Source organism: Centroberyx gerrardi, chromosome 10 (assembly GCF_048128805.1).
Source record: "Centroberyx gerrardi isolate f3 chromosome 10, fCenGer3.hap1.cur.20231027, whole genome shotgun sequence".
Lineage (NCBI taxonomy): Eukaryota > Metazoa > Chordata > Actinopteri > Beryciformes > Berycidae > Centroberyx > Centroberyx gerrardi.
In genome coordinates, this window is record NC_136006.1 from 18,777,288 (window position 1) to 18,799,921 (window position 22,634).

The following is a 22,634-nucleotide window of genomic DNA, read 5'->3' on the forward strand; positions in this document are numbered from 1 at the left end:
AGCAACACAGACATTCTGAGGCGCACAGGACCTCAAAAGATAGAAAACATGGAAACGTAACTTCTGAATTAGTTGCCAAGTTTCAGCACTTCTTCCAATATTCAGCTATCCAGAGGTAACTGGATCACAGCAAAAAAAACAGCATGTTCATCATGGAAGTATCCAGAAAGCTACCGGTATGCCCATTTTGTTATGGGAGAGTTCGATGTCGCTGGTAGTATGATGCAACTTTCCCATAATGATGAAAAGCTGTTAGTTTTAGAAGTCCAATACAGTACGGTAGGAAAAAAAAAAACAGCAATCCAAGACCTCATGGTTGTCTAGCCTCCTCCGCCATGATTTGCTGTCTGCATGTCTCTCTCAGCTTATTGATGGTTGCCATAGACAGACTTCCAGGTTCTGCAAAGATTTTCTGTAAATGGAAAGTTTGAGAGATAGTCACCAAACGGATCAAGGTTCAAGATTATTCCATGACAGATGTATGCGCACACACTGTTTCCTTATTTGTTTCTCTGACTGTACTCGCCCCATTCCATCGCACCTGCATAAAGGTGTGGCAGTCCAGGGTGAAGGCCCCGCGGGTGATCTGTTTGAAGCACTCGCACACATCGGGCAGAGAGCGGGCCCTCAGGATCTCAGGCTGGTGGTGACGGATGAGAGTCAGAGCCACACGGAAAAGTACCTTCGAACCCTCGTAGAAAAGACAGTCCCAGATCCGCAGAACTGTCTGGAAGCACGGGGGACAAGACGAAAGATTAAAAAACAATTTACTGAGCATCAGGAAGGAATAGTCTAATATGTCCCTGCCACAAAGCCTCACTTCTCACCTCTACTGGGAGTATGTCGATGTAGAGGCAGATGAACCAGCGGGACACCACCAGGGTCCATATGCCGGGGTACAGGTCCATAAGTTGGCCCACCGCAGGGGCTTTGGCCTTCACCAGCTCCCCAAGAACCTCCTGGTCAGTCTTCAGCCCCAGCATGGCCGGGCTGTAGTAGTCTACAACATCCCACAGTTAGAGAAATGCACCTGTGTGTGTCTGTGTATGTGCGTATGAGAGGAAATTGTAAAACATAGAAAGAAATAGAAGCCATATAATGTCTACCTGGGAGTATTCTGCCTATCAATGCATCCATGAGCCAGAAGGATTTCTCTTCATCTTTGGTGATGATGATAAGGTAACCTGCAATGAAGTTCATGCCCTAGAATAAATAGAGACAGAGAAGATCTAGCTGCACATGCAATTTTTAAGCTGTTGTCACATCACTGTTGTGATGTGAAAGACAGAAACAAACACATGATGGAATTGATGCTGGACATGCCAATACCAAGAACATCATATTTCCAGAAAGGGGAGCTCAATTAAAGATGCTATACATATGATTTTCCCATTAATGTGTTGTGAAATTAGTTGTGATGGCATACTGGAATGACTAGGGGTAAACAGGTATGACTGTTGCTCTTACAATAAGTAAACCTAATGATTTGTTTTTGCTTTCATTTGGTCTAATTTGGGAGTTTCCAGGATGGATCTCCAGTTGATGGTAAACTGGTTGGAAACAATAACAGTTGGAAATAAAGTAAATATGCTGATAGACAGCAGCTTGCACGAAGCTAGTGAATGTAGTGCAGGAAGTTGTTGTGAATGTTGTATCTAGAGAAGATCCTAGTAGAATAAGCAACTAGCCGGTCCTGTTCTTTAGGTAAACAGAGGTTATGTAAAATGCGAGGGCAGTATACTCTTTCTGAGACAGGTTGTTCTTTACCTGGCAGTACCCCACTGCCTTATTGTGATGTCCATAGGCCAGCAGCACATTGTACAGCGCCCCCTGTAGGCATGGCTCTGTGTTGTTCTGGAAGAGCACGTTGTCAGGGAAGGTCCTGTGCATGTCTGCCAATAAACACAGAGGAATCGTTCTATCATGTTACGCCTGTGTTTCATGTGTGGGCTGGTCTGTAGTGAACACCAAGCCGAGTTGTGCTTTTGTTGATTATAAGGATTGTCACAATGTAAAGTGCACAGAGAACCGACCTGTGTGGATGGTCTCCTCCAGCTTGGTGTCATGCTCGGCGGCCAGCAGAGAGTGGTAGTAACCTGGGTTCCTCTGCAGCTGCTCCTGGGCGCCGCTGGCTGCCATCCAGATTCTAGCACGATGCTCATTGGGCACGCCTTTACGCACATACCTCTTCACTTCCAAAACAGATTGTATCATTACTAGGATTGGGGTCATATCATGAATGAACTCATCAGCTCCAATGTTTGTGTTTAGCAAGTCAAGACAACCTCTGTTAGAAGTGGAATTTAACGGAATTCAATTCTGTTTCCTGTCATTCCAATTCAATTCCATTTCCTTAGAGCTTGGTGCAATTCCAATTCTAGCTCCAGGAATTGAATTGCAATTTACCACGCATTCTCAGTTCAATTCATGAATGGCCCCAACCGTGATAGTTACATCACATAACCACAGACAACCAGAACGCATACAAGCAAAACAGAGCATATTTGAGCGTGTGTGTGTGTCTCTTCTACCTGTCAAATTCTTCTCCACATCAGCTTTCCCTTCAAGGAGCTTGGACCATCTCATGGACCTTCTGTTGAGGACAACTACATACTCGTTCATCATCTCCTTGTAGGATTCAAAATCCTGAGGCCTCTCAAATCCATAGGGGTCAATCCTGCAGGCAGGGGCAATTCAAGTCAGTCCAGTCCCATGCACAAAGCACTAATGAGTACTGCGAAGAAAAGACTGACAGAGCAGGATATCTCTTCTCCCCACCCATCTTTCTCTCCTATTCCCCAATGACTGACATTACAATAACCTCCACTTAGTGGGTAGGGTTTCTGCAGCTGGGAGATCAAATGACGAACCTGAAGTATTACATTACTTTCAAGTGGGACTAGGTGCAAGGAGCAAAATTCAAGACATATGCTTCTGAGAAACTACATGTATTTTCACACTTGGCTGCTACATTTCAGCAAGCTCAATGGCTGCTTTAGAAATTTACATTGTAAAATATAAAATGTAAAATTTGGACACTAGAGGTGTTGTTGTGGTTGATGAGGTGGATATTCAGTGTGATCCCATCATCTTTGTGTGTAATTAGATGAGTAAATTTGTAGTACCCCCCTCCTCCTCAAAACAAACAAATTAAAAATTCTCCAATAAGGATATGGCAGTGTAAATAATAGGTAATCAGGTTCAGGTAGAAACCAATAATGACCTAACAACCATCTTGGAAGATAGTGTTGTCAAAGTATCTCTATAAAACACACAAGTTTCAGTACATGACAGGTGAAAGATGCAGTTCAGACAGAACATATGTCAACATGAAGCTTACCTGTCACTGGCATTGCTACATGCAAGAGGCTGGGAAACATTTCCTTTCATCTCCTTTTCCATTGTGTGTGACATCATGCAGGTAGTACACCAAAGCTTCGGCTATAAACAACGTGCACCGTAGACGTTATTTTAATTTACAGTCCTTGGAAAAGAAGTCAATGCTTAAATAATAAAGGAAACGTAGCGGTCTGAGTTTCACACACCTCCTCATCTTACTGCCATCACTCGGGGGCGGAGCTGCTGTAAGAGACACCCAGGTAGATCCAGGTACATCCAGGTATGCGCATGCAAAACATTTTGAGGAGGTGAAAGAACAATGTTTGCTGTCACCTGCCTTTTTGCAAGTCCAGTCTGTCGTTATTAGTAGCCTAGTAGTAGTAGTAGTCATAGTAGCAGCAGCGGTAGTAGTAGTAGTAGTAGTAGTAGTGGTGGTAGTAGTAGGCTAGTAGTCGTTGTAATAGTAGTAGTAGCAGACTAGTAGTAATAATAGTTGTACTGACCATATCAATTCATCCATAGGATTGCATATTGGAAAATAATGTGTAGTTTTCAGATTATATTATAAATATATTATATTATTATTATATAATTATATTATATTTAATTTTCAGAATTTACTGGCTACTCCAAATAAAGGTCCATACATTAAACTGCACCAGATACTCTCTCTTGGCCTTTCTCCCATGTCATCGCCACCTCTCTCTGTCTCTTATCTTTCCTGTCATTCTCAATTGTATATTAGGCTATATAATAAGCAGAAATGTTTTAAAATCATCTGTGAAAAAGAGAGAAAACCTTTGACGTGCAAAGTAAACATGTTTCACAAAAGGAAGACACAACAGGCAGTAGACACTAATCTGATTTCAAGAGTTTGAAGTGCCTGGTGTTGGTAGAATAAACCAACAGCAGTACCAGGCTTCATGATGATAAAACCACTCTGAGGTGAATTTGAAACTTTATGAATGTGCTGTAGAGGCCTAAACCCATGGAATGAGCACATCGGCCTCCAGTAGCTCTTATGGGTTAGACTGAATAGAGCACTAACAGTATATACATATTATTCAGAATATGTAACTTACACTCATGATCTGGTCTAGCTGTATGTGTGGTGTAATTTCCACTGTGCCCAGTATCTGTCTTATCAATAATAAAAGGGCTAAATACATGTATGATCATGGAAAACATCATGCTTTATTCAAGTCTCTTTTAAATGAACAATATACTTACATGATGTATCAACAATATATTCTCATTTGCACTACCTACAGTAATACTGAACAGATGAAGAGTCTAAGGATAAACAAATATTTAACAGATTAGTGTTTTATCCTAAGGCATATTTGTCATTCTGTGTCCTGGCTTCTGGACTGACAGCTTCACTCTGCAATAACATACAGATGTGTGCCATGTAAATTCTAAAAGTCAGTAGTTTCACTGCTTCCAATTTCTCACAAATGCTCCTGATGAATCAGTGTGGTATCATTGATTGTTCGGAGAGATCTACCAGCTTACCTAGATATAGAACAGATAGAAAAAAATAGTCTTTCCTTAACAGCTGCACATTCTGAGAGACAGGACTTTTCTGAAGCAAAGTCAAGGTACTGTGGATAGGACCGAGAACATTACATTTAAAATTCAAGGCCAACCCCACAAATTTTGGTGTTAAGAGTTTATAGGTATCAGGTATTGATGTCACCTTGACAACCCTAAACCCTAACCCTAACCCTTGGTTTTGTTCTACATATACATAACAATTAAACACTCAGCGTTAACAACTGACAGAACCCTAACAGGTCAGCAAATGACAAGACACAAATCCCACAAAGCAGGAACACTTATCTAAATTGAATCACGGTCTTTACTTAAATGACAAATTTATTTGTTAAACCGGACAGAGGTGAACAGAAATGTGGTTAACATGCTTTCAATCAGTAGCTGAACAATTCAATGACTTGATAGATCCACCTGACATCTACACCTACAGCATATCATTCAAATGATATTGAGGCATCCTGTAAGAGATCGTAACACTTACTGTACATAAAAGAATCTTTTGCATTTATAAATGTAACATATTTTTATATTATTCTTCATATAGCTCTCTTTGTAAACTGTCTCAATAGATACATTATGTACAGTAACAACTGCAACAGTTCTGTTGGTGCTGGTGTAGTGAGCACTCTGTCCCAAAGTCAGAGTAAGACACGGGATCTGTCCACAGTCCTTCGGAGCTCCATATAACAAAACAAAGCTGACTAAGAGGAATCGACTGTAAAACACACAGATTCCTCCTCTCCAGTCCCTTCCACGTACACAAAGCCAGTGCCCTGCTCTCAGTGCTCTGTCCAGCCCCACTTGAAAGGCTGTGGCTGTGCCTGACAGGTAGTGCTCCTCCTGGAGCAGAAGAGAGGGTGTCCAGGATACTGAGACTCCAACAGGACTGATGGAGGGAAACCTGGCAATGTCCATGTGACGCCTCAATCTCATGAGGACAGAAACACAGCCAGTTGTTCTCATTGTTTTTACTCAGCTCCCTGATAGGTGGTTTCCTGATAGTTTCAAGTGCTTCTGTTTTTTTTTTTCCTCTGAAGTCTACAATTTTCACTTTTTTGTACAAGTCTTTAAAAAAACTATGAAGTCACTGTAAGAGAAACAAAGTTCTGGTTCTCCGGAGTTAGAATTGATTTAGAGTGTTTTGCGTTTTGATCCTGTCACAATTGGTCGAGCGAATTCCACAAAATCATCTATGAGGACTGGCCATGCACCTGAGAAAAAAAACACCACAGAGATATCATTAGTGTCACAGTGATTAAAATATCAAAATCCATTTTTCTTTGCATTACCTCAAAAGCAAATGGACCAATATTAAACCCAAAGGAATTCTCAATCACTCTGTCATAACAAACTCACCTTCCTCATCATAGTTTGACATGTCGTCTGCAATCATGTTGCCAAAGTCCAACAATAGGTTCCATGTGTCTTTAGGAATTGATCGTTTATGGTGTTCCTGTAATGGACAAGTAAACGTAAGTATATACACAAGGTTTCAAGCATCTTGATTCTTTCAGATTCTTCACCTCTATTACCCAGAAATGATCATTGTTTTCTAACCCTTTAATCAGTGGTGGGCCTCCATGTGCCATGGAGGGCCAGGAGTATGCACATTTTCATTCCAACCAAACAATACACCAGCTGATTTCACTAGTTAGTCCCCCTCTCTGGTTGAAGTTGTGCTACTCAGTAAAATCAGCTGCTGTAGTGTTTTGTTAGAATGAAAACCGGCACACCCTTTGCCTTGCATGGGATATGGTTGCCCACCACTGGTCTAAATTAGGGATGAACCGATATGTTTTTTTTTAGGCCGATACAGATATCCAATATTTTCCCACCCATATCGGCCTGTAAGGATCTTAGTACAAATGCAGCTGCCAAACAGGCTAAGCTTTTCAGACGTACCTACCTTAAGATAATTACATGGTTTTTAAACAAGAGTCCAATTCCACAATTGGCCAAATATCGGCAGTAAAATGAATACTGGCCCGATAACGATATTGCTTTTTAAAGCTGATATCGGCCAATACCAATATTCTGCAGATACAGTATATAGGCGCATCCCTAGTCTAAATGGAGTTCACTTCCTTGACTTACCAATAGGAATCTATTCCAAAGATCCAGGAACTTAAATCGGCCCGTCAGAACCAGGTTCCAGTAGGCTACAGCCATCTCTAAATCTGAAGACAAAGACAAAAAAGCAGAAGACTAAGATAAACAGTTTGCAGTGCACTTGAATGGTACCATTCTGCAAGCCGTTTGATTGAGAAATTGATTTGGACACTTTAGTGTCACCCTGCTTACCTAGACCCTTCTGTCCAGGATTTTTAGCAAAGTTAAAGGTGAACTGGTAGAAGTCCTTGAACTTGCCACTATCTTTGAGCTCCTGTTCTAATCTTGGCAAAAGAGCTTTCAGTTTCTCTGGGCTGTCACACCTGGAGAGGAACAATTTCAGCCATAAGTAAAAAATAAACCTCCACATGACTACACATAAAACACCCCATCAGTTGTACATATGGCTCCCAAACATTGTTAATGTTGGTGACATACAAACTGGCTTAAATTAACTCTGACACATGAACCTCAAAAGTCAAAACACTGCATAGCTCTTCCACCAAGACATAAAATACTCAAGCTGTGGCTGAGTGAGTCTATATATAGACACCCTCCCCTTCATGGAGCAACACCAAGAAACAAACACTATGCTAAGATAGTGCGGTGTTTATGTCCCACTGCAGGGCATTTCACAAGACACTGATGTCATCACTCACCCCAACTCTGTCATTCCATCCAGAAACTCCTTTTTGCTGAACTCACACTGAGTGGCAGCGCGAAACTTCCACGCAACAACCAAGACAGTGATGCTGGCTGGGTCCAGTGAGAGGTCATCGCAAAACTGCTGGATCCCATCAATACCAATCTTATTCTCATCCTGGGGATCTACAGAAACAACACACATTGTCCTTGTATCACATTATGCAGCTGCCACCATAAAAATACAAGCTTTAGCATTAATATAATGAGACATTGTACTTATCTTTTGTGACACAAGTCATGTCAGGGGCTTTTGGCACACAACTCTAGCCCAGTAAATATTTCCTTAACAACCCAAACTGTTAGCTATTGCACTTGCCTTTGTAGCGATTGTAGAGCTGCTCCAACTTTTTCCGGTCTACTGAAGTTTTCATGGATTCCTTACAATAGAGATCTGGGTTCTGAAAGTAGTTGTCTGTAGCCACTTCTAGTTTCCAGTCATTCTGCGTGAGGCAGTACACAGCCGTCTTCTCCCCTGCCTGTGTGAAGGACATGAACTGCCGAACCTTGTCCCTCTGCGAAGACTTCAACTTATGCTGAACAAATACAGGACACGGGCTATCAGGCACCGGCGCACACAGGCCAGGGAGTACAGAGAGCAACACACACACACAGATTGAGACGCAGACAAGAACGCACAGCGAGACACACACATCCACAGGCATTCAGACAGCGGTAATGAGGACAGGAAAGACTGGGAGACAGCGGGACACTCAGACACATATTTCACAAGGTTAGTCAGTCACACCGAGAAGCAGACATCAGTGAAGGTGAGCAAAAAAGCTGTTGTAATTATGTCCTGTCCAAAAGCAACACCGACTATTCTGAGGGTGGACGTTGTGTATTCTCGAAGCACGTGCTGCACCCCAGAGGGCCCCTCAAATGAGTAGAGTCAGGGATGTAACATGAGCAGGGAGATGCCATCAACAGGACCTTGAGGTGCAACAAGTCTGGAGTGTAACACAAGCACCCTACCAGTATAAAGAAATCATTTCAATATCCACCACCCAATCTCCTCACACTACCTGGGTTAAAATGGGGATCTTACATTTCACTAAGCTACAGAATTTCCTGAAACCTAAGAGTTGTGATAAGTTCACCTACCACCAACATTCAGTAGTGTTATTGAACTCCCAAGTGTTATGTCAACTTTAATTATTTATCTCAATAACGAACTCGTCAGGTTAAATAAGGTAGCATTAGCTAACGTTATTACAGAACGGATAATCGTACGGATGGATAACGTTAAGTTAGCATTATCTACATAACGCCAGCTAGTATCAAGGCTAACGTTAGCTAAGTGTCACTGACAGTAACGTTTGGCATAACATGGAAAAAAAACATTGTCAGTGCTGCTGGATTTCCCTCCAACACCATTACGTGTGGCTCTCTTTCAGGTTCAGCGGCTGACCTGCTCACAGCCAAACTTACCAGGCTACCAAAAAGGGAGATGTAGCTAGCTAGCTGGTCTCAAAATATCAGCAACTGACCTTCCTTTTAATGGCAGCTAAATATTGGAATACAATATGAATACAGACTTGCGAAAACGCGACACAGTTTCGACCTTTATAACACTGCTATAGTCGTGAAGTTAAGCCTCACAAGTACCAGAACCAATGGTTGGGTTTGTGTTTATTTTGGTTACCTACCATTTTCACACCCGCTGTTTGACCAGTTTGATAGCCTGACTGTGGTTCCTTGTGCGCCTGCGCGGAAGTAGTCGGGGAGCTAGCTCTTTGTCGCTAGAGGACTAGCGTTGCGACCATCCCTTTGTATTTGCGTTTTACTCTGGGATAGATCATCAAGCATCTCTACAAAAATATGTCTGTATTGGCATGTCGCCTTGGTGGTCAATTTTTTGGGGAAATAAAAATAATCGAAGCTACATGTCCCAAAATGCACTATTGTGCTAGACAACTAACTTTATTTGTGTGTGTGTGTGTGTGTGTGTGTGTGTGAGAGAGAGAGAGAGAGAGAGAGAGAGAGAGAGAGAGATGTGCATAGCCCTATCCTATGGCATAGCCTAGCCTACGAGTATAGGCAGGTGTTCTTTCTCACTTTCTTCCTAGCCTTAAAAAAAACCTGAAATCAAATATGTCTTTCATAATATTTTGTTTTCACTATTCTGTGAAATGTAGTCATAACAATGAAGAAATTTGAGCCCCCATATAACATGAGCAAAACCAGAAGTCATCATAAGTGCTCACGTTACAGCAAAAATAAAATAATGTCTGTTGGGAGAGGAGGGAGCATATGGACAGATGGGAGGCTCAGCTGAGAAGAGTTTTATCTCGTGAAAATGAATCCACCCTTTAACAAGTAGGCTATGAATGGCACACAGCACTGTTGCTGATACAGTATCTGTGGATGTCAGCCTTTCTTTTTTGTTGTGCTATGTAAAGACTTGAATGGCAAGCCGAGTTGAGTGGTGCACTCAGGCTAGTTCACTGACACTCCCTTTTGTCAGGTGTAACATGTAGGTGAAGTGATCTTTAAACTTTTGTGGAGGGAAAACTCCCGTCATTCAAAGCAATGTTTGCGTATGAAACACTGTGTTATATCACCATTCACGGGCTACTGGAATATTGTGATACATGATCAAACTACATGCATCAAGAAAAACAATGGTTGACTATATTGTTCAATTTGCCACCTTGAATTTCAGTTAACAAATGCTGCATAGTGATTAGGGTTCAAGCCCCTGTGACAGCAAGCATCTGCCCTGCTGTTAAAGGTTGCTGCTCTGTAACTGACCCTGCGCTTTATGATTTACATACGCAATGTATATTAGATAAGATTTGTTTTCTGATGGCTTTTAAAAAAAATCTGTTTGGAGGGAATTGTATGATTGCACATTCAGCTGGACTGTGTCACCTAATAAACCAATGATCCATTGACCTGATGGAAACTCGTATTTACAAAGTGATAGTGTTTGGGTTGGGTTGGAAAACTAGGGACCAAGGTGATCTTAAGTATTGAATCAAACTATGTAATTCAGCAGTTTTTTTCTTGATGTGATTTGATAACTATTTGGGAAACACATCAAAGGCCCATATTATAGTATATTACTACTGATGTTTATGACATTTCTTGCATGAACAAAACACTGTTTAGAATTTGTTGATCTGGAAATGTCAAAGGTCAGTCACATGTCATACCTTCAGGTGCACACTCATGGGTAAGTTTTTCTTGTACTAACTAATGGTGCTATGGTCAAAAGTGCCCAGTTTGACTCAGGGTTATAATAGTAAAATAATAATTTAAGAAAATGTTTAAAAGTAATTTAACCAAGACGTTTTCTCCCAAGTATTTTCGACATGAGTTCTGCAAATGGTGATGGCACTGGCAACACTGGCACGTCCGGTGAGAGCAACAGGTGCTCATGAGGGCAAGTAGGTCTACAGGATACCACCATCTCATGGCCTACTTAGTGTTCAGTAGAAATAGCCAAAAACACCCACAATTCATTCTTTTTTCACCCTGCAGATAAACAAAAAGAGGAAAACTAAAAACATTTCTATATTCTTATTTTATTTTAGTTAATTTTACAAGTAGACAAGATAGTTTTAGTTCAGTTTTAGTTTTTTCAGAAAGTCTAGTTATTTTTATTTCAGTTTATAACTATGTTTTTTAACACCTAGTTTTTCTTAGTTTTAGTTTAGTATAATAACCTTGGTTGAGCTATAGGTATCAGATGTGCTCACAGTGGAAGAAAACATAAGTTTACCAATTCAAGTGGACCACCTAAAGGCAAACAGTTTTGAAGGAATAAGCTTATCATCTTTGGAGAAAAATGTCTTCTTGGACATTACCATAGTTTTGAGTGAAAGGGTGTGTGTGTGTGTGTGTGTGTGTGTGTGTGTGTGTCAGAGTAGAACAGAGCAAACTCCTTGTCTTTTCGGAGGTCGATACCTAGCTTTGCAACCAGTCAGAGAAAGGTCCCTTGACTCCAGACCATTCTGTGCTTCAGACACTCATGTTGCCTGTTCAGTAACATGACAGGTGGCATGTCAGTGTATTAACAAGTCTGGTCAGGAACATAAGTTTGTCACTAATTTCATCATTTTCTTTCTTTCTTTACTTTCTTTCTATCGTTATTCTATTCTATATGTATATTATATTTATTATTTTGTTTTAATTTTTCAGCAAGGTCCTAAATATTACTAACCAATGGAAAACCTTGGCCCAGAAGCTCTGAACGCTCCAGCCAACCAGACAGAGCTCTGGGCGTGGTCTTTTCTGACTGGTTTGCCTTCGTCACGTCGATGCTGTCCAATCGGATGTCGCTAATGCTAGACACCGCCAAGATCAGATTGTGAGAAGCACCACTACAGCCAGGCTAGCAGAGAGTGGATTGAAAAGGCTAACAAACAATTAGCTAACTTGTGAACCGCACCGGTAAGCCGCCTTCACCGAGCTGTAGCAAGCTAGCTGCCCTATAAAACAGAAAGTTATTGACGTTAGTTAACATATTAAAAACAGAGATTTCACTTTTGTAAAATTTTTTTTGAAGCTTTTTAAAATATATGGTTAGCCGACAAGCAGCTAACCGCGGTAATGTTACCGCTAGGTCCTGGCAGTGTTGTCGATGACAGCTGTGGATTAGCCAGCCAGCTAGCTAGCTAGCTAGCTAACGTCACTTGGCTAACACCGCGCCGTTAGTGCTTTCTCATCCGTTACCTAGTACATTTTTAGCCATAATAGTGCGTTAGCTCGTCGCTAAATAGCCAGTTCTCATAGCTAACTAGCAATGAAATAGTCGTCGCCTGTACATTATGAGTTAGCGTAGTTTCTGGCAAATTGCTTTTAGCCATATAACGTTAACGGAGTCGTTTGCAGGCTTTTAGTGCAGTACCTACTAACGTTAACGTTAAATACATTACGTTCACGTAGCTAGCCTACTATGTATGCTCTTTACAGTGCCTTTTCAAACGTTAACGTCGGGTAACTTGGGTAATACAAATGAAGCAAAGTTTTCAACTAACCTATTGTGATCCCAACTTTAACCTAGCCCAGTTAGCTAATTTAATATTTTACTAATGTTTGTTGTCAAATAAACCAATTGGTTAGGTAGCTGAACCGTACAGAAGAATAACGTAATAACGTCATTTACCTTTTTAAAGGTTTCTGGCAAAGTATGGATATCCAGCTGACTGCCACTAATATGACTGCGAGTATGTGGCATTAATTGACACTGGGACAACTAGTATCTGTAAATTAGAGGTCCATGATTGCTAATTAAGCAGAATAAAACATAATCTATGTATCAGAAGGCAGTAGTTCACATGTTGTGGTGAATTATTTTAAGTGTCAATTTTAAACGAATAGGGGCCCGTACAATCTGAATAAAAGAAATAGGTAGTTACTACTTGGTTGGTAATTTTACTTAACCTATTTACTAATTCAGTCTTTCTTGGTTTGAAAAGGATCCCTCTTTACATACCATACTAAACCCAGCAGGCAAAACATGGCTTGATGGTTAACGTCAACGTGCAGAAACTTAACACTATGGCAGAAAGTTGGTTAATCACTTAACATTGACAGAGTATTTGACTATTACCCTGGATTTAGTGAATTGATTAGAAAGTAGTTCGACATTGCCTAGTTTTGTTTCCTGTTTGGCGGTAGGGATTTAGACCTCCTCTTCCTCCATTCTCAAATGCCAACAAAAACAGCCGTCGAAGAAGCAAGAGAGTGCACTCGTAAGTGCACAGAACCAGAATATTAACTTTACTTTTCGTGCAAATGCACGCATGCTTTTGAAACGTCAACTCAAATTCAAAGTTGGGCTGGAATATGGAATAGGGAATCAATACTTGCTAAATTATATCCGAATCCTTTCAAAACGTGTAGAAGCTAACTAGCTAGCTAACGTCAGCAACCTTAACCTAACTGTTAGCAGTAGCGAGCTGAATTCAACAAAAGCTTGTTCATTGCCATCGGCTTGCGATACGGATGCCGTTACTACCACATGCAACCTTAATGCATTTACAGATATTATACTATCATTTTAATCACAACAATATTTTTTGTGATGGTATGCTAAAGTTAGCATGTTAGCGTTGACCTGTAGCAGAAGTTCGACGATGCCTCTCCTCCGGACGTGGTCAATACCTGAAGTAGGCCTTATGCACAGTTAGCATAGTAAAAGTTGTGAGCATCTTGGGAGGATTTAACTTGTTTTTCGATGTACACAAAGCCCATTGAAATGAACTCAAAGTTTAATACAATCGCGATTGGTCTTCACTGTACACATTTTCCCGTCATTTTGGTCTTGTTGGGAGAATAGCCGGCTAGTCAAGCTAGCGTTAGTGGTGTAGCTTTGTACAATGTGTTGGCTGCAAGCAGATCAGATGGGCCTTACTTCAGAAATAAGTTGTTCAGTGTTTAACATAATTTTGTATTAAAATTGTGTTAATGTTAATTTACTCTTAACAGAATAATACTTTTTGTCTGAACATTCTTTAAAATTAAAAAAAGTAGTCTAACATTATGTTTGGGTGCAACTGTGAGAAATACTGTCACTAATTGTGTTCCCTCTTTTTTCTTTCAGGGGTCTGATTAGTGACAAATAGAGGAAGATTTTCTTTTCGGCCTGAAGCTTTACTTCCCCGGTCCTTTGGGATCATGGCTAAAGATGTAAGTAACTACAGACACTTGGACAACATGAGGCCAATGTTTTCACCAAAATGCATTGTTTGGTTTATATGCTATCCTAGAGGCAGTGTAGCTTATGGTCATGTGGGGATATCTGCATTTTGTTCCTAAAACTTGAAGACAACAGAGGACACCCTGTAACCTCAGCTTTCCTCTTCTGCGCTCTTTTTGTTTTGTTAGAAGTTGAGTCAGTGCATTTTAAGTTCAGGAGCAAGATGGTGTGACTTTGGTAGAGCACCTATTGTGTTTCTTCCTCCACAGGCTGGTCTGATTGAAACAAATGGAGAGCTGAAGGTTTTCATCGATCAGAATCTGAGCCCTAGTAAAGGTAAAAGTTATTACTAAACATTTATCTATCTGCAGCCATGTGCACAAGGCCTCTACATTTACTTAACTATTTCACATACTTTAATTTAGTACCAATCACAAAGAGAATATTATTTTGTTCTAGCTCTAATCTTAAAGTGTAGGCCTATATGGTTGCAGCTGGACAACAGGGGGCAATGGAGCTTCAGTCAAGAGCTCTAGTCTCATTATCTGGTCTTCTCTTATGCCTTCTATCAGGTGTCCTGTCTTTGGTTACTGTTCAGCCTACGGCTATCCCTGTGGCCAAACAGCTATTGCCCAAAACCCTTGGGCCGTCCAACGTGAACATCGCTCCACACATGCAACACGTGCCACACATGGTGAGTGATGTTCCACACAGCTACCAAACCAGTACAGCATTCAAATGTCAGAATTTCTCTGCTGTCACAAGCACATTTAATCAGTTTAGAACCTCTCTGTCTGGCTGTCTGAATTGTCACTTATTCACAGCCACACGACTGGAAAGAAGTATACATCTGCTTGCTGAGTTTCTCCTCTGTGTGCCTTACTGTTGTGTAAGCCCCCAATTATCATTGTGAGGTGACCGGGTGGAGGGTGGGTGGGAGCAGTTGATCCTAAGCTTATCAACTCTACAGTCAGCAGGATTACTCCCATCATCCCATTATATACATGGAATATATACATAACGGAAATCAGCTTAGGTATCACCTGAGTGAAGGAATACCAGGAATACTCTTACATTACCATCTAAATGCCACCTGCTAGCTTAAATAAAGACTAATCTTTTCAGTGCGTAGTTCCAGGAAAAAATAAACCCGAGTTGCTATATCACAGACCAGCACCTATTTTTGTTTGAGAACCAGGTGGGATGCTCATTTTGTTATGCATGGAGCCTCTCAATAATAGAGGCAATGTGGAGTATTATTTAAGTGTTTGGGTTTTTTTTTCTCTCCTCTTGCTCCCTCCTGTATAGGTGATTGGGACACCTCAGAGACCTACTGTTTCCAATACCATACTGGTAAACAGTCCACATACACCCAGTTCCCAGTTCCTAACTCAGAGCCAACCACCAGATGCCTCTCCATGGTCATCAGGGTGAGTCTTCAAAAGGTCCTAACCCTTATATGCTTGGCACATCATTTTAGTGTTCTATGGAAATGCGGTTTAAGTGTCATGTTTTGTTATATTTGGAGATTTTAATAAGAAGGATCATTGTAGTTGATGTGAGAACCCAATGGTGTGAGGGATCTCCTCTGTCTACAGGAAGCGTGGTAAGAAAGGGGAAAAGAACGGGAAGGGCTTGAGGCATTTCTCCATGAAGGTGTGCGAGAAAGTGCAGAAGAAAGGAGTCACCACCTACAATGAAGTGGCAGATGAACTGGTTGCAGAATTCAGCTCTACAGACAACCACATGTCACCCAATGACTCAGTGAGTGCTGCAGCCGAACAATAGAACTTTGACATGACATTTTCTCAGGATGATGCAAACCTACATACCAAAGGACAGGATTGTTTGAAAAATTGTCAGAATTCCTTGTATTCACACTGTGGCCTCATTTTTTTTTTTTTACCTCATACTTGGTTGGGAAACACCATGCACAAGACTGTGAAGTAGATGTAAACAATCAGACTCAACTGGTCTTGGGACATAAAAATGAAAATATACACAAAGTATCCTTTAATTTTGTGTTGATGAGAAGAGTTGGAGGCCAAAGTACCCAAGAAGGTCCAACTCAAAGGCTACAGTGACTGGATTTGAGGGCTAATCCCTGATATTAAAGCTAAGACGTGCATGGTACGGGACATTATGTCATGGTGGCATCTGTCTGCATGTGTGCAGACGCATTCTTCTGAACACAATAACTCAAGAACAATACATGATAGAAACTTCATATTTACACCACAGGGACCCCCTGCAGTGTAGATGATCTGATTAGGTTTTGCAGTACTTTGCTGCATAATTTTGCACATTGAAGATTTCTTGAAAGGGGAATGCCACCCATTTTAAGAATTCATATTTGTTTTTCCTGTGCCCCAGGACAGTTCAGTTAATACTAGTGAATATACTCTACTCTTCTCTAAAGCTAGAAACTGGAGAACTAACCCTTGAATTTGTGATGTCACTGGGGTGTAAAATCTGGCACTGCTTCATAGACAGTGAATGGGGCACAGTATTCGTTGACCCATAAGATTTTCATAAGTTCTTGCACCTAAATGAGGTTTAAATTCTGATCCATACCTGTTAGCAATGCTAGAATATAAACTTCATTTTGGTGTGACAACTGAACTCAGCATCTTGTGGCTGCACAGAGTCAGTGTCCCATTCATTGTCTATGGAGCAGCCACTGATTTTACATCCCAGTGACATCACAAATTCAAGTGTTCTGGGGACGTCCTGGTAGCTCAGTGGTCTAAGGCACATACCATGCAACCGTGACGTCCTGGTTCCGAATCTGGCCTGGGACATTTGTCGCATGTCCTGTCCCTCTCTCAACTGTGCTGTCCAATAATAAAACAAGCAGAAAAGCCATGAAAAATAATCTTAAACAACCCAAATCAAATGTCTCTGATTTTTAGCTGTAGGAAAGAGTGGTGCAAGTTCACAAACACTAACTGAACTGTCCTGCGACACGTAAATAACTTGAATTCTTAAAATGGGTGTCATTTCTCTTTTAATACTTCAGGATACGGAGTTCATATTAATACCACCTGTGTCAAGAAAAGTATGTTGACATGCACATATTTGCTAATTTATGCTTTAATTCACTTAATTAATGACCTCATTAGTCTAACTGGTTATGTTTAATATATCATGGTGATTATATCGGGACATTAGGCAGCTCAAGTGCCTCTTGTTTCTTTAAGTAATTTGTGTAGATTATAGCTTGGCACATAAGCGTCCTCCCTCATTTTATTTATACACACTTTTTTAATAAAACGTTTCATATGTTTTTTTATCTCTACTGATGGATTGCATTACATTGTACTTAATTGCACAAGCATCTTGCCATGTAGAAATTTGCGTTGACTAAAATTTCTCACCTGCTCATGTCTTTCCATTTTAGCATGTGTATGACCAGAAAAACATTCGAAGGCGTGTGTACGATGCACTTAATGTGCTCATGGCCATGAACATTATCTCTAAAGAGAAGAAAGAAATCAAATGGATTGGCCTGCCCACCAACTCTGCACAGGAGTGCCAAAACCTAGAGGTACGGACACCGCACATTGAACTGATAAGTGAAAATCATTCTCACATCAGCCTGCCCTAGGTCTGTCTTCCCTCTGCCTCTTTTCTATTTTATGACTCTTAATCACACATGAGTCTTCTCTTCTTCTGTCCTGTATCAACTACAGGTGGAGAGACAAAGGCGGCTGGAGAGAATTAAGCAGAAACAGTCACAGCTTCAGGAGCTCATATTGCAGGTGGGAATAAATCAGATGTGCCACATCATGTCCATCAGGATGCAGATTTACTCAAAGAATGCTTTTCTATGTTGTCGGCTTAAAAGCTGAAATTTATTTCAGAATGGATTATACCCAGCTAACAGTGAAAATAAATACATGAACTCTCACTGTTCAGAATAATTTAAGTCCAGAAGGGATATTTACCTGTGTAACTTTTTAAAAGAGATTTTTCCTTATGAAGCACATGACCACATTACAACCTGCTGCCATGCTTAATCTGCTTCTTAAAATATATCCAGTTTTGTCCAGTATGTAATAATTCTAATGGTTCTCTACCTTCAATGCTATCTTACAGCAAATAGCCTTTAAGAACCTGGTGCAGCGGAACAGACAGACAGAGCAGCAGACAAACAGACCTCCACCTCCCAACTCTGTCATCCACCTTCCCTTCATTATTGTCAACACCAGCAAGAAGACGGTCATCGACTGTAGCATCTCCAATGACAAGTACGTGTTTGTATTGGCCTAGTTATGTGAAGAGTTGTAAGTCTGCAAATTTTGGTGTAACGGCTTCAGATCCGCTTCGTACACACCCCCATCCGTTTATGCATATTAACGTAAAAAAATATTTGCCATAACAAGTGTTTTCCACAGTTGCAGTTTGCAGTGCTACGCATGGTTTAAAAGCAGCTGGGCAGCAGTCATGTCTGCAGTCTCGAATTGCTTTAAATTGAGGACTGAAAAAAGCTAATTGTAATCCATTAACACCCTAATGCCCCAGTTGTAAAGTTTTTGAGGGGTTGCCGCAGCAGAGCTAATTACAATACTTCTAATTAGGGATGGGTATCGTTAGGATTTTATTGATATCGATACTGATACTGCTTATCGATACCGATACTTATCGATACTCTTATTGATACTTCTCTCCATAATTTGGTGCAAAAAATAAAGACATGACATGAAAAGATGTGAAAAGATTCAACAGTTATTTTATTATTACTTTTTTGCAGAAATAACAAGTTAAATTGTTTTCCTGTATATGAGGGAGGAGCCATTGCTACAAATGTCTGGTGGTCATGTGCCTTAATGCTGCTTCACTACCAGAAGCTAAACTTAAACAATATTACAAATTACCAAAGAACTATAGTCCTTGAGCTTCTCAGAAGCTAACAGAAATAGATAGCTGATAGATAGCTGCTTGACTGACGTTGTCTATGGGATTATTTAGGAACATAAATTAGAAGTGCTTAAAACCGATGCTAACTGTGTCCTGAGTTAATAACTACAGACTTATTTTTATAACGATAATGAGTGTTAGATTTGGTTGTTAGATTTTAGTGTTAGATTGTCAGATTTATAGAATGTTGGATTTGTAAGTGTTTCATGAGGTTGCTGATGTTACCCCCTTTACATGCAACTACCTTTTTACATATATTGCATTTAGCTGCATTTTCATTCAATTTAGTAAAGTGAGCCCACACTTTTGAACGTTTTGCCCTGTCGGCCATGACTGGAGAGCACAGAACGTAAACACGCAGTTACGCAACGTCAAACGTAATCGCCTGACGCTGGCAGCTTCGTCATCATTAGGGGACGGTTAGAATGAATTAAGGTTACATAAATACCGATAGCAGCACCGTTTATCCAGGAGCTTATCAATATTTCGGTACTGACCAGTCAGGAATCGGTACCAATTTAGTACTGGTTCTCGATACCCATCCCTACTTCTAATTTAATCAGGCACTTGAAGAAACACCATTCGAAGGAGTACAATGAATTCTCACAGGTAGTAGCTTAGAAAAAGTCTGCGCCCAGGCAGCAAACAATGCACTGAGTAAATGAGATAAATTATCTGACAACAGCAAAAAAGCTAAAAAGAAATGCAAGGATTCAGTTGATTGCACTGGATAAACAGCCCCTCTCGGTTGTGAAAAATGTGGGCTTTCGCCATTTAATTGAGCATTTGGAGCCACGTTATACCCAATCGACACTATCCTTCAGATAATAACAACAAGGTATGAGAACACCTCTTGGATATCTTGAAAGATGTAAGCGCATACAGTTTCACTAGACATTTGGAGTTCAGATGTCTGCCCCATGTCACTGCTGAGTTTGACCGCACACTGGATTCATTTGAGCTTTAATGTATTGGAGACAAAAAAATTACTCTGTTGCGTTAAATTACTGATAATCCACCCCTTTATCTCTTTCTTCCTCCCATCTGCAGGTTTGAGTACTTGTTCAACTTTGACAGCATGTTTGAAATCCACGATGACATTGAGGTGCTGAAACGTATGGGCATGGCCTGTGGTTTGGAGGTTGGAAAATGTTCTCCAGAGGATCTGAAGATGGCGCGCAGCCTGGTGCCCAAAGCCCTGGAGCCCTACGTCACAGGTCAGAGCCAGGGCCCCTGTTATACCATCGTGGATTTACTGTCTTCTGAATCGTGACATGATTGTGCCACAGTCTTCACGGGCTTGTCATGTAGCATGTGGAATTGATAATTGAAACTCATTTTCGCTTGGCTTCCATGTGAAAACAAGCTGGAAAATGTCCTGTTTTCCTTATGTGGCTGAATTTTGATAGCTCTGCACAAACAACAAGAATGATGAATTCAGGCATCGTAGGTCTGTTTCTTTATGTAAATGCTTCTTTCTCTTTATTCAGAGATGGCAAAGGGTCCCATCAGTAATGTCTACATCACTGGAGGATCCTCTGCTAACGGAGCCCGTTATCCTGCGAGCAGGTGAGAGGCCTTGAATATAATGCAAGCTATGAAATGTGACAGGACATGTGATTCTCATTAAATGTCATCTCTTATTATGCTCACCCTTTCCCTCAATTTACCATCCTCTGTAACTAAATGAAAAAAATCACCATTCTTCTCCTTGTAGTGATAGTGGCGCTGATGGTACCATGGCCTCCAGCTCCAACGACTCTCACTACAGTGGGTCTCGTGTGGAGACTCCAGTGTCTTACATGGGGGATGACGACGATGAGGATGACTACGATGAAAATGACGACGAAGACTAACCTGCCTCTCTCCGCCTCGCCTCTCCAACAAGCACAGTCCTTCAAACCACCGTCACCATGGGATTTTAGTCCCCTTTCGTGTGTGCTCCTTCAACCCTGTCCCCTCTCTTCCCCCTCCCTGTACTTCTCTCAGTCTGGCTTTCTCAGGGGTGTAGATGAATGGAGAGTAACAGAGGTGTGCGTCGCACCCTCACCTTTTCTGCTCCTGAATCACATGTGCACCTGCACCACAGCTCTGGGGGAACTGTAGTCTATGGCCTGGGCACCATGCTGAAGTCTTTGTATGTCTGGTCCACTTCTCAATAAGCCATCCCACTGAAAAATAAAGCAAAAACCCTCTGTACAACCCACTGCTGTTGGAGAATGTATAGTGTACTGCGTGTGAAATAGTTATCCCTATTATGTTACGATTACATTTGGCTGACCTTATGATGATCCGATGTTCCAAGATGGCCAAAGTGTCTGCTTTGACATGCTGTGTCAGTGCAACTCCATGGATCCAGAATGACCATGGCATCCCAGGATGGGGCTCCATCAAATGTGTTGATGCTTTTTGTTTTGTGTTTTGGACAATAATTTGAAACATTTTCTTATCCCCCACTGTGTTGGGCTGGCTTCCTTCTGTTCTGTAGGCAGCTGCTTTCCTGATCTTGTTTGCTTGTTTATTTTCGTTTTGTATTCTGGAGTTGAGGACTTCTCCATCACCGCCTTGTCACACCTTGGTAGTGTTTACATAAGAATGGCACCAGCAAGGTAAAGACCTCCATAACCCAGGCTCCCTATAGGAAAATAAGCTTTGTTTGTTAATTACGTATATGGATCCTATGATGATTGTAGCTTATAGTATCCTTTAGAGGCCAGTGGTAAAGGTAGACCTGAAAATTATTGATGTTTGAAATATGTGGTTGTATAGGTCTTTATGTACTCCCTTCAAAGATCTCCTTTTTAAAACTGAGCAACACATGTACTGACTCTTACAAATACCTTTTTCTGTAATCTAATATAAGTTTGCAAATTAAATATAGATTGTTTTAATAAGTTTGTATCCACAAATTTTGTGAGTTGCTAAATTTTGCAATTAGAGGGTCAACTATTGTCATGATTTGGATTTTCGACATCCAAATTTTATATTTATTTTGTAATAGTTTTTAATTGGAGCTGCTGGCAGGCACAGACCCGTACCCGGTCCCTCACATGGCCCAGGTGCTGAACGATCTGTAGAAGGAATAGCTCAGATCTTTAAGAGCCTAACTGAACTGGACTCCTACTCATTCCAGTAGTTCCCCAACTGCTTTTCATTCTAGCAGTTTAATATGGACTGATTTAACCTATGAAGCTGTGTTAGTGCAGGGTAGAAAACCAGCAGTACTCTGGGTCCTGAGTACCAGAGTTTGGAAGCACTGCTTTAGTCCATCAAAAAAGCCTTAGCCTCAGTATTTGGGTTTTTGAGATATCAAGAGTTGTTGACAGCTATTAATGATGATAAAACATTGATTACAACA

The 22,634-nt window shown here is 40.9% G+C and overlaps 3 protein-coding genes across 4 annotated transcripts; 1 reads left to right on the top strand and 2 right to left on the bottom strand.

The window, feature by feature from the left end:
• Nucleotides 1-211: 211 nt before the first annotated feature.
• Nucleotides 212-3,402, bottom strand: LOC139927585 (growth hormone-regulated TBC protein 1-A-like). Its single transcript, XM_071919779.2, has 8 exons — nt 3,341-3,402; nt 2,532-2,677; nt 2,034-2,192; nt 1,768-1,892; nt 1,107-1,203; nt 828-1,000; nt 542-727; nt 212-412 (listed from the first exon to the last, which is right to left on the bottom strand). The coding sequence occupies exons 1-8, from the start codon at nt 3,400-3,402 to the stop codon at nt 311-313; spliced, it is 1,050 nt and encodes a 349-aa protein (XP_071775880.1). The 3' UTR covers nt 212-310.
• Nucleotides 3,403-4,547: 1,145 nt separating this feature from the next.
• LOC139927542 (DCN1-like protein 1) lies at nt 4,548-9,393 on the bottom strand. Of its 2 annotated transcripts, XM_071919718.2 has the most exons (7): nt 9,357-9,393; nt 8,027-8,243; nt 7,665-7,833; nt 7,198-7,328; nt 6,991-7,073; nt 6,253-6,349; nt 4,548-6,107 (listed from the first exon to the last, which is right to left on the bottom strand). In XM_071919718.2, the coding sequence occupies exons 1-7, from the start codon at nt 9,357-9,359 to the stop codon at nt 6,028-6,030; spliced, it is 780 nt and encodes a 259-aa protein (XP_071775819.1). In that variant the 5' UTR covers nt 9,360-9,393; the 3' UTR covers nt 4,548-6,027. The 2 variants fall into 2 exon arrangements, with proteins under 2 accessions (XP_071775819.1, XP_071775818.1); XM_071919717.2 differs by lacking the exon at nt 9,357-9,393 and having other exon boundaries at nt 8,027-8,372.
• Nucleotides 9,394-13,341: 3,948 nt separating this feature from the next.
• On the top strand, nt 13,342-22,227 carry LOC139927541 (transcription factor Dp-1). The gene is made up of 12 exons (XM_071919716.2): nt 13,342-13,409; nt 14,261-14,346; nt 14,626-14,692; nt 14,929-15,050; nt 15,665-15,786; nt 15,955-16,120; nt 17,757-17,903; nt 18,049-18,117; nt 18,455-18,606; nt 20,327-20,493; nt 20,767-20,845; nt 20,994-22,227. The coding sequence occupies exons 2-12, from the start codon at nt 14,335-14,337 to the stop codon at nt 21,130-21,132; spliced, it is 1,242 nt and encodes a 413-aa protein (XP_071775817.1). The 5' UTR covers nt 13,342-13,409; nt 14,261-14,334; the 3' UTR covers nt 21,133-22,227.
• Nucleotides 22,228-22,634: the final 407 nt, after the last annotated feature.